This window comes from Bombus impatiens, unplaced genomic scaffold (assembly GCF_000188095.3).
Source record: "Bombus impatiens unplaced genomic scaffold, BIMP_2.2 scf_0080, whole genome shotgun sequence".
In the NCBI taxonomy this organism is placed as follows: domain Eukaryota; kingdom Metazoa; phylum Arthropoda; class Insecta; order Hymenoptera; family Apidae; genus Bombus; species Bombus impatiens.
The window spans coordinates 491,524-502,811 of record NT_176499.1 but is presented as its reverse complement, the minus strand read 5'-3'; the positions used below and the strand labels follow the sequence as shown (position 1 = coordinate 502,811).

Below are 11,288 nucleotides of genomic sequence, written 5' to 3'. Positions count from 1 at the left end.
GTATCGGCTCGCTGCGGAGAGGCTTGGTAGATTGGGGCTTCCGGATCCGTGACGTTGGATCGACGAACTCGGAATCGCATTTAACCTAAGCAATGACGGACTATATGCGGCATTTTAAGGAAGTCGTGTTGTCATTAACATTTTTAACATTGCGACGTTTACGCATTTATGGGAAATTTTAAAAAATATACGAAATGCATCTAATATGCTAAAATATATATAATATCCAAAGTTCACTATTCGTTGTATTTATAACATTGTAATATTTGTAATATATTAGGTTGTCCTTTTTTAAAGTGTCTTTCTTTCGCAAATGTGTTTTTTACAACAGTGCATCTTCATGCAAACGTGAAGCCAAGTCTGTGAAATGTCGCGGTGTTTATCTCAACAGAACAAAATGGATCGTACGTAATTCGACAAAATAATATAAAACAAAAAACGTTGTGCGTCTATTGTTTCCTCATAAAACGAAAGAAACTTTTCAGACAACCTAATAATATTCGGTAGATATTAAAGATACAGATCTTTGAAACTAAAATGAAAGCATGAAAAACCGTGGTCTACTTGCCAGTTTTGCAGGTATTGGAAAACAGTCGGAGAAATAATATTACAGGGAATATTTTAACGGAATAAAAGCGTAATTTTCAAAAGAGAAGAAGTGATCGATAATCACGACCAGGATCGGAACTTTGAATTGGAAGTGTTACGCCTAGTTCGATTTAAGCCTATACACGTGCGACATGATGTCTTTATTAGGTGCCTTATTAGCGATGACCGCGTTAATTTACTCGCGCAAGTACTAGCAAATTGTGTAATTTTAGGAATCTCCAATATTCTTAATATTCCTTTTGGTGATTGCCTACTGTTCGTAAATCACAGTAGCCAACAGAATGTCAGATTGCGAAAAATCTGCCAGCTAATCTCGAAGATTACAACGCTCAAAAACATTCTTTGTCGCGAATCCTTTTGAAACATTGAACTTCCCTCGTGAATGTGCCTTTCGAATAATCGTCACTAGTCGGGGGGATGAGAAATACGATTGGGTGTACGGTGACTCACAGAAGAAATTTTTATCGAAACAAAACCGCAGCAAAGATTGAACGTGACCGGATTTACAATTCGATCGTTCTCTTTTAAGAAATACTTCGTTGGACCGTAAGTGGACTTGGATCGAAATATGACCGGCCGCTTAATGCAGTGAAATTCTCCGAGGAATATCAAAATATCATCGGATCTGTGACGTTGTCGGTGGAGAAACTTGCAGAACGCTACTGGAAAATCACAAAACGTTCTTTCGCTATAATCGAGACCAAAGGCGGATTAGCTATTGGAAGATTGATCAATTTGATTAAATCACGAGCCCATTTAGTAAAGAGCTCTATAAAAACGACGTTGTCGAAAACGCTGGCGAAATAGCAACGAAGGAAGAAGCAAACGAAGTAGATCGAAATATAAATGTAATAAATTCATCCGACAGAGGGAAGCAAGTACACGTTGAACATCGGTGGGGAAGCTCGTGTTCTAAGGAAAACTCGGTCGACGTTCCATTGATGCGTTCTTGCATATCTTGGTCGCATTGTAACGCGATTCAGCCAGCTAGCCTGCTTTTACCCCCGTTCTTCTTCAGTTCTCTGCTCCTGCTTCAATACAACCTGTCCACCGATGCAAAGAAATTTCTTTACTTTTTCCCGATTTCCCATCCAACCTTCTCATCGTAGAAGCATCTTAACAATTTTTCCACGCTTCTTCCGTTCCGATACTACTGCTTTACGTATGAATCCAGCGAATGTTCGAGTTATTTGGACAAATTATTTTTAAACCATGCACATTCTCTGGTCTGTTTTACCGGCACTTTCCACTCACGTCACACAGCACTTGAAAACAACTGTTTGACTAGCTCATAGTTTGAAAAGCTCATAATTTTCATCATTTCCTACAACCTAATCTTCGTTTCTTCTTTATGTTTTCAAATTCCTCGCGATCCTTAATTGCAACGTCATTTATTTATGAAAAATATTTACATAGAGTGTGTGCACATCGAAGTGAATAATTTTCACTGGTTTAAAAAATACTCGCCATGGAAGCACGCGACGTTCTGTTAAATTACCCGCAGCCAATTTGACGTTATGAAATTTGCTACTATTAGTCCCGTAGTAGGTCTCCATTGACTCGAGGGAATCGAAGGGGAGGATGACAGTTCTATTTAGCATAAAGCTTTACGTCCAGTCATGGATCCCTAGTCACATTTTGTGCGCAGTAGTATGCGTAACGACTTGCTCGGGCGAATGTTTAATGCAATAGGAAATGGTTGGCGAATTTCGATAGACCGATCGATTTTTAAAGGATACCATATATACATCGCAACATTAGCAGTCGACGCGAATAAAAAGCTCGCGTAAGAAAGGAACAAGAAGACAAATTCGAAATAACGTTACGCAACAAGACCATTGTCATTTACGAGCATGACGAAAAAATGTACAAATATGTGAAAGGTCGCAGTCATCGATACGTGTGATTCCTTGTTTCAATTTTATACCGAATAACCGCAATAGGGTTAAAATGAATCGCAGCAAAATTCATGGTGAGTTTCACATTGGCTTAACAAGGTAATCTGGCTGATTAAAAACTGTTTTCTCCCACAATTATTGTGAATTTGTGTACTATTGCGAATTATGATATTATGGTTGGTTCTTTGGTTAAATACTTAGACGATGATTAATCGAGGGTGAAATGAAGGCGAATCGTTGGTTGAATCTTACTCACCGTGTACCCGTCGTAAGTCCAAGAACCAAACTTCATGAAGCAAGTCTGCTCGTCAAAGGGGAAGTACTCCACGTTGATCTCGCAAAATGATTTATAGATCGCTGGCGGTTTCCACACGACCAACCCCGTATGGTGCAAAATTGCTTTGGTCATAATGGTCACCTCGTAGTTGCCATCGGCGCTGAAAACAAAATTAATGTCCATCCTGATTTATGTTCCGTTTTTCACCGGCTTCGTTAGGAGCAGTTTCAATATGGAATTCGCTATATCACGTATCCTCGCGTTAATTAATCACTCAATTCTACAGCTACTTGCAATCTTATCCGAAGCAATCTATAAAATTCTATTCTAATTTTATTCTTTCGTTTCTTTTTCTTTCTTTCTTTTCTTTATTTATTTTTTCTCTTATAAAGAATAAATTTTGATTCGAAGAATAGAGGAAACAGAGAACGAAAGAAAGAGGTTTCAACGGTATCAGAGGTAAGAGATAGGAAAATCCTCGAGATAAACAATAGAAAATAAGTAAAGAGGCATAGGTTGTAGAGTGTACGGTCTACACCGATGTAATAGAACTCTGAAGGAATAAATTCGACGAGATAATGCGACCGGATTTCTAATATAATACGTGCGGCTGTTGTAGCTGCAGCTGTCGTTGCTGCAATTGCACTTGTTGCGCTATTTTCACTCCGGCGTTCTACCTTATTATTGCCCGTTCTGTCGATTACTTCACGTAGAATTCTTCGTAGAAATCACGTCGATGTTTGTCGTTTTATGGCCAATCTAAAATAACTCGAACGCGAATATTTCTTACATTTTGGCACGCTATTTCGATACTCAAACTTCGGTTATAATCGAGTTATATATCGAGTTAGATCGCAGAGCAGCGTATTCCATTTGTCATTTTTATTCATTCTTCCTTCGTAATAATGATATTTAATAATGATCTTAAACGTAGCCGGGGAACTTTGCCAAACTATTAAAGAACCTCATTTAACAAATCGTTGACTGGCCACGACATCTTGCACGTACATTAATCTTCGCAATTATTAAATTAGATCGGCTGATAAGTTCATTGAATTAATGTGTTCAAGAAATATATTCCATTTTTTCATTTAACGAACAGATCTTTAATGCTTCAACAAAACGTCTGCCACAAAATTAGAACGAAAAAACATGTACGTAGATATATCGATAAGAATAAATTTTAGAAGCTTGCGAACGGTAAGAAAATGTTAGTAGTTCGTTGATTATGCAAACAATTGGTGACACATATCGATTTTGGATAAGACACTCGGTAAAAGTCGTGCATGCTAATATTCCATGTTTTATTGAAAGTTTCCTTGATAAACGAACCAAGCTTTTTTCAACCAAGAAGGACAGTACAGAGATACGATGATGAAAAATCGCGATGAAATATGGAATGCGATTCCCTCGACGTTGTAACAAAGTAGACAGTTCAATAAATTCACGGAGGAGAAAAGGGCGGTCGTTGCAGTAGCGAGTAGAATATTGAAAGTCAGAAAATCGCGTTTGAATCTTAATATGGGTGCGGTAGAAGCGCGGTAGGTCGGTGGCAGGTGCGCGTGCCTCGAAGCAGATAGCTTTGAGGATGAATGAACGCTACTGGGAATTGGGGTTGCACACGTGCAACGAGAAATAAAACTTCGTTGTAGCGAGCTCGGCTTTTTATCCTAACTGAAAAATATATATGGTCGACGAAAGCGTGTAAACGAATTGTTTCGATACACGTTTGCAATCTTGCAGTTTTCTCCGGGACTGACGTTGGTCAATCTGTCAACCTTTTAATTTCTCAGTAGATCGTTAATTGCAAGTGAAAGAAACCCTGTGATTATCGTGTTTAGATTGTGTAATGTTGCAGGGAATATCGGTTTGGTTGACAATAAGTAAGACAGAGGATTTTAAATTATGTTCTTTGCAACAGACATATATTTTATTCATCGTGGTAAATTCGTTTTGTAGCTGTAAATAGACAAACATTTTTGCAGTTTATTCCGACGATATGCGTAAATAAAGAATAAGTAAAACCATAAATAGAACGGAGATGCGAAACGAAGAAACTGACAATGAAACGCAAAATCTACAAGCGTTGGATGAATATTAAATTCGTCGAGCAAAAAATATGGTGCAACGGGTTGTTTTCATTTAAGAGGTCAGAGAGTGCACGATGCATCGAATATGGAGTTAAATTCAGCTAGGATTACATACTTGTCTACGACTAACGAATGAAAAGCAGACTATTGTGACAGGGATAAAAGTCACAGTGGTAACTTCGTCATTCTACTTGCAAGTGATTACTAGCAGCGAACGTCATTGCGCATTCGAAATCGCGCCGAGCGTAGAGAATAGTTTCGCACTGCCGATTCCGGTTGTAATCCGCTTTGAAGACACATGCAAGCGGATTTGCAACGTTTAGCATTAAACCGGGACCTCTTGATCGCTGCGCGGGCTTTGTTTGCTACGAAACTTCAGTATCGGATAAAGTTTCCTTCCCTCTGTCCCGTTTCATCCCTGTAATCAGGTTACGCGAACCTGGTTGCGTTAGTGTAGATCTTTCGCGCTCTGTCGTTCGATAATAATCGTACCTTTCATGTTAATGCTACCCTTACTCTGCTCGTCTTTAAACAGTGTCAATATTTCGGTCGTTTCTATCTATGAAATCGTGGTCTCTCTATCAAGACGGAACAGTTGTAGGGATTATCTGACAAAGGAACCTGCGATATTTCGATACCACTGTCCCCGGTTACCTGCACGGCTATGATTTCTTGCCGCAGGGTGATCCGATATCGCATTGTACGTCGTCATCGATAAATAGTTGGCCAGGCTCACAGAATTCACAAAGCATCGTCGACCTAACGTCCCTTCGCAAATCTATCGACGTTTCGATCGGGTGTTGCAACTCCAGCGAAGCTGCGTCGCGACTATATCGTTGATTATAGGGCTGAATGGCGAATGAGGGTGTTCTAATTCGCATAAGCACGGCTCGATACACCGAAAATTAGCGAGGACAGGTCACTGTGGCGGGGGTTTATCCGTGCAAAATTGCCTGCAGTCCGACCGGAAGTCAATGCTCCCGAGCGGCCGCTACGCGCCCCCAAAGAGAACAATACGTTCGCGTGGCAATAATTCCATGGCGAGGGCACGAAACTGACGTTCTAAACGCACCGCGTCTCCGGCCTGGAATCTACACAGCCCAGACCTTTGTTCGTCTATTCGTTGCCAGAGGAACTCGTTGCCTTAAGTGGACGTTGGGTAATTACGAAGCTGCAGCTTGCGAGGAGATTTCGTGATTTCGAACCGTGACGCGGATATTCTACATGTTTCCGACACTTGGCGGAGACTGGCTAAGTAGATTGTAAAAATCTCAAGATGGTGCAAAGTGAACACGATGTCGAATCAAATGAACTAGTTCCGTTTGCGTTCTTCTCTTCTTCCTATAAGAATTCATATCAATTGTCTTATTCCGCGAGTCTGCAAACGTGTTTCAGTATCTCGTTGGAAGCTTGTTGAAGCTTGTTTGAACCCGATCGTCGATTGATAGTATGTTCTATCTTGCAAATTGCTCGGCCGAAACGTGGTGGAGATGGATATCTGTATTTTTGATCGCAGCTGTGTTTTCGTAGATAAACAAGGCAAATGTTTGTGCAAACGGATTATTGAGATATGTGTAATTTTGTGTGTTACACTAGATTAGTCGCATAGTAGTGACGCACACATATGAGTATGAGTGTGTAAAGTATGTGCGTGCACAACGTGTCGTGAAACAGATGAAGGCAACTGTTCCATTGGTAGTGTGGTAAAGAAGATGGTGAGACAAAGAGAGTGCTGAGATGCGTGCAAATATGTGTCGACGAATATCTTGTAAATCACATATTAAATAAGTCTGAAACTATTTTAACACTTTGACTGCCACGTTGCTCATGTATGACCGGACACGGTTTATCGTGCGACGCCACGGTGGTCATTGGTGACCGGAGCGCTTGAACTTCTTACAATTGTATAAATTGTATGAAAATTGACAGTTAGGGCATTTCGAATATAACCGATAAGTAGAAGATACTTTGAAATAAAAAGTGTCACATTGAACAATTAAACATCTTCATGAGAACATCAATAAAAGAAAAATGAGAACAAATCTTGTATCTAACGGTCACTGTGTTAAAACACTAAACATAAATGTGGTTCATCTATACAATCTGGACAATAGGTGGTTACCTGTTTGGTCCGAATTTTAGCAATTTTTGATCCTAACTGTTTAATAATTTTTTTACAGCACTCTCCGCAAAATTTTCGTGCCAGGTACGCTTGCCCTTCTTTCTTCCGCATTTCGTGTCGCATTTTTGTCGAATAAGTATATTTGACTGCTCTGGGGAATGGCACTGTGTAAAGTGCATTGCGAGTGCCATTCTAAAATCTGATATCTTGATTTTTGTTTTTGTTGCTTGTTTATAGAGTATCATCGCGCATTTGAAATTGATGTATTTAACAATAACTCTAAAGCTAATTTTATATACCGCTTGAGGGTTCTTCTATGTGGTGTAGAATATACTATCATTTGATCTGATAAATCTACAGCATAGTTTCCTCTGTTGTGATCTACCACTACTATTGGTTTATCGCAAACATAATCTTTTTTGCGGACCTCTACCATTTCAGCCGAATGTTTTGTCGAAATCATAAAAATAATTATAATACTGTTTACTGATATCTTCTACACGTTTCAACAATATATTCTGGACGTTTTGCTTACGACGAAATAACAAATGCGAATGGTTTGTTGAAATAAACGAAGCCTTGTTATATGTCGCTATTAACCGTTACCAAAGCGCCATGGTGGCTACCCGTGACCACCAATAAGATAAACGGTCCATTGGGGAAGAGTGTTGTCTTACATCATCAATTTATTATTATTTTGCTATTATATACTTTTAATAATAAAAATACTCTCATGGCGTTCTGAGCGAAACATGTGATTTCGGCGTGGCAGTCAAAGTGTTAATATCATTTCTACATGTAATTTGTGTGTTCCTATACATTTATTTCGGCAACTAAGATCCACAATTCTCAACACGGATATCTGCACCTAACGGAATTTCCCATGGAACCAAGTTTGCGACGTTTGCTTGCACGTGACTATCGGCTGGCGAACTTGGCGTTATACCTTCTACATCGGGAAAATCTGGTTAAGAGATAGAACGATATTGTAACTAATCTGAGGAACGTCAAACATAAACCCGTGGCCCGGAGAAAGAACAGGACATTGAACGGTGGAAGTCGTGCCAAAGAAGTTGGGGATTTTCGATTAATCATATCTTTTTTTCGTGGACAGCGTGTGTTAGTTCTTGCTAGTAGACGCCGCGTAAATCTTCAAACTAGACGTCCCTTTTAAGCGTGGTTGTCTACTCGACCGACATCGAACACTCATCGAAAAAACTACATTGTCCTCCCCATTGGTGGACGCCGGCGAGGACATTCAATTTTTCGCCACCCCTTGCCTCGGCATATTCCATTTGTTACTGGAACAGCGTCTGCGCCACCGGATAGTTCGATCTATCTCATCCTTCTATTAGTTAGATATATCTGTGTGAATCTTCAAAACACAGCCTTCCTGCCTATGCTCCCTTCTTCGTGTGCTTAAAGTGTTCATTCGCGCTTCGACCGTATCGCTGAAATCGATTACTCGTTTCACGAGAAGATAGCCGGACCCTCCAATTTTGCTTGTTGCTGAAGTCACCTAGCGAAAGGTGTGTAACTGTTATCACGAGCATCGAATATTTTGTTTCATGGTGATTAAGCGAAAAGTCGAAGGAAACAGCTGAATTCACATTTTTATGAATACAATCTAAATGAACAGAGATTCGTTTCGCCCATTTAATATTATAATAATTATTAAATTTGGATATTTTGGTCAGGTGGAATGTGCTAATGTAATTCTAATCTATCTATCTTTTATAGATCACAATCTTTTTTCATTACGATTAAAGAAGAAGAGATGATTTGTCACAGAGTCGATGTTTCTCGTTGGAATCAGGAAAAAGGAACGGAGTTGGAGAACTTCGTTGCTTCAGGGGGTTAGCCTCGTGCATCTTCCCTTAAACCTTGAGATTCAGTTTGCCATTGAGCGTGACTCTTGGGCTGGAGCCGCAGGCTGAAACGTTCCCAGTAACGTGGCAAACTATTCCTTACTTAGATGTCTCTTTGTACCTCAACGTCGAAGTAAATTTATCAAAGTTCTAAGCAGTATATGTTCGAATGAAAATTAATGGTTTATGAGGAGCATCTAAATGTATATGTGAAACGGCTGCGTGTAGGAATTTATCGACGAAATAAAATCTTAATTTTCTTTTTAAAATGAGCAGCCTCATAAACGGGAAATTAAATCTCAGCGTTTTACATTGCCCGCTTATGGCACGCTTGTGTAATCTCATTATCTGGAGAACAAAAGTAATTAAGAGCCCATTTCCACTGTTTACAAATTTAAAACAAACAACCTTGTTTTTTCTCTATGTTCAGCAGAAGCTGTGAGTCTTTTAGATGGCGGGAAAAAATTCTGCACGCGAGTATCGTATTCAAGATTCATTTTTCTTACATTGATATCGAAAGAATTCGCGAAATCGATGAAATTTCTAGCTGAGTTGTGCGCGCTGACTTTGTACGCTACTGGAACGCGCCGCGAGAGATGGGCACGGTCGACGGATCGATATAAGTTTCAGTAGTACAACGTGATATTCTGCAGCCCGTTTTTGTCCTCCCTCCGCCGAGCAGGCTGATTCTAGCCAATTAAAATCGGACGAAGTCGATAAATTCGATGTTCGCAGCGACGTAAAATACGTAGAATGAGACCGAAGGAGATGACGATTCTTTGCGATGAAACTTACGTTCTATTAAAGCGGCTTTTTCTTACGAGTTTCTGAAGTTCATCTGCAGCCATACGAAAAACCTACAAAGAGTATACGTAAATCTTTATCGATAGTGATCTTCATACGATTTAAAATTATCGTTCCTTAATTTCGGAAGACCGTCTTTCCTTCACCTACAGACGCAATCTTTGATTTTGGCTCCTAACGTGGTAATAAGTTCATGTTTCGCAGATTATCAGTATATGTCCAGCTCTAATGCCAATTAAATTTTGTTTCTTCCTCCTTCTGTTATACGTGCGTTATGCGATTACAAAATGACTAGACTGCGGATATTTATAGAAAAATACGAATTACATGAACATTTATCTCGTCTGCAAAGTATTATAACGAGTATTACGTACATTTTTACATACTACGTGCATCTGTGCATTTCCCATAAACACGCAAACTATGATTTAATAGAAAGAATTTACGTTTCGGTGAAGCGTATACGTTGCTCGAAGAACGACCAACAACAGTTAGTCGTTGTAAGCATATAAAAAACCTAGGAACGATATAAATCATCGTAAAGATTAATACGAAGTATGGAATACAGAAGATCAGCCTTAATACATTTAAAGACAGCCTCGAAGCATAGGGTCAGGTAAAAATTCTCTCCTGGTGCTCCGGTTGCGGATGGGTTCAACGACTGGCGATTGCAACACGTACCCTTCCGGTCGGCTTCGTACATCTTCGCGAGAACAGAGTCGATATAAATCCCAATGAACGATGTCAGGAAGCACGTAGCAGCTCCCCTTCTAACGTAGAAACAAGAATTATTGAAGGAAATAAATCGTTCAGTAGCGAATCTTGGATCAGTGATCCCTGAGAGTAAGCGAATATTAGCGTTCAAGAATTTAGTGCGCAGTATTTCTCTGTTAAAAAATACGCAAATGCAAAATACACAGAAATTTTATTTTTTGGCGTTATTTTTATTATTATCATGTTATTATATCCTTCTTATTCATATCGGAATGGCTTATTATTTGAAAACCAATTGAAATAATTGCTGATTGCAGGTAGGTATAATTTGAGTTTCTATAATAATACGTATAAAACTATTGAATTCGGGGCACAATGCGGTTCGCTGGCCAACCCGCAACAGTCGTAACCAGCGGAAAGGGTGGTCGTTGGCAATTTTTAAATATTCAGTAGGGACCCGAGAAATTTCTATTGCCTGCGCCACCGTTTTATGGAAATAACGTGGATTCGCGTAATTTCGTTCGGCCGACTGTAGCGTGCGAAATTGAAAAACGCGGAACCGCATCGGCCGAAATGTTCAATACCGTTCAACCAAATCTAAACCAACGAAAGATAGGTCATCAAAATCACAAACGGAAAATACAGTTCTATATAATTTCGTATACTCGCTTTATGATGTTTTAAAGGGAAAAGAAAAAGACGGAAATGTATAAAGAGAGGCGACGTATTGTATTGGTTGTTCCACTTTCAAAATCTTCGAACACAGACAATTTTATTATTCTTTTTCTTTTTTTTTTTTTTAGAAATGGCGGTGCTTCGCCGATACCAAGGAGCGCAAGAACGTTTGAAAGCGAATTGAAACTGAGAATACAGAAACGAGTGGCTCGTCGAAAGAAGACAAACGAG

The 11,288-nt window shown here is 39.5% G+C and overlaps 1 protein-coding gene across 2 annotated transcripts in view; it reads right to left on the bottom strand.

Annotated features, from left to right (window-relative positions):
- The window catches only part of LOC100744556 (acetylcholine receptor subunit alpha-like 1), a 149,212-nt gene that overhangs the window by 19,523 nt on the left and 118,401 nt on the right, over window positions 1–11,288 (bottom strand). For both annotated transcript variants that reach the window (XM_012394318.2, XM_033324844.1), the window contains exon 5: window positions 2,764–2,944. In XM_012394318.2, coding sequence (XP_012249741.1) covers window positions 2,764–2,944 — 181 coding nt within the window. The remainder of the gene's footprint in view (window positions 1–2,763; window positions 2,945–11,288) is intronic.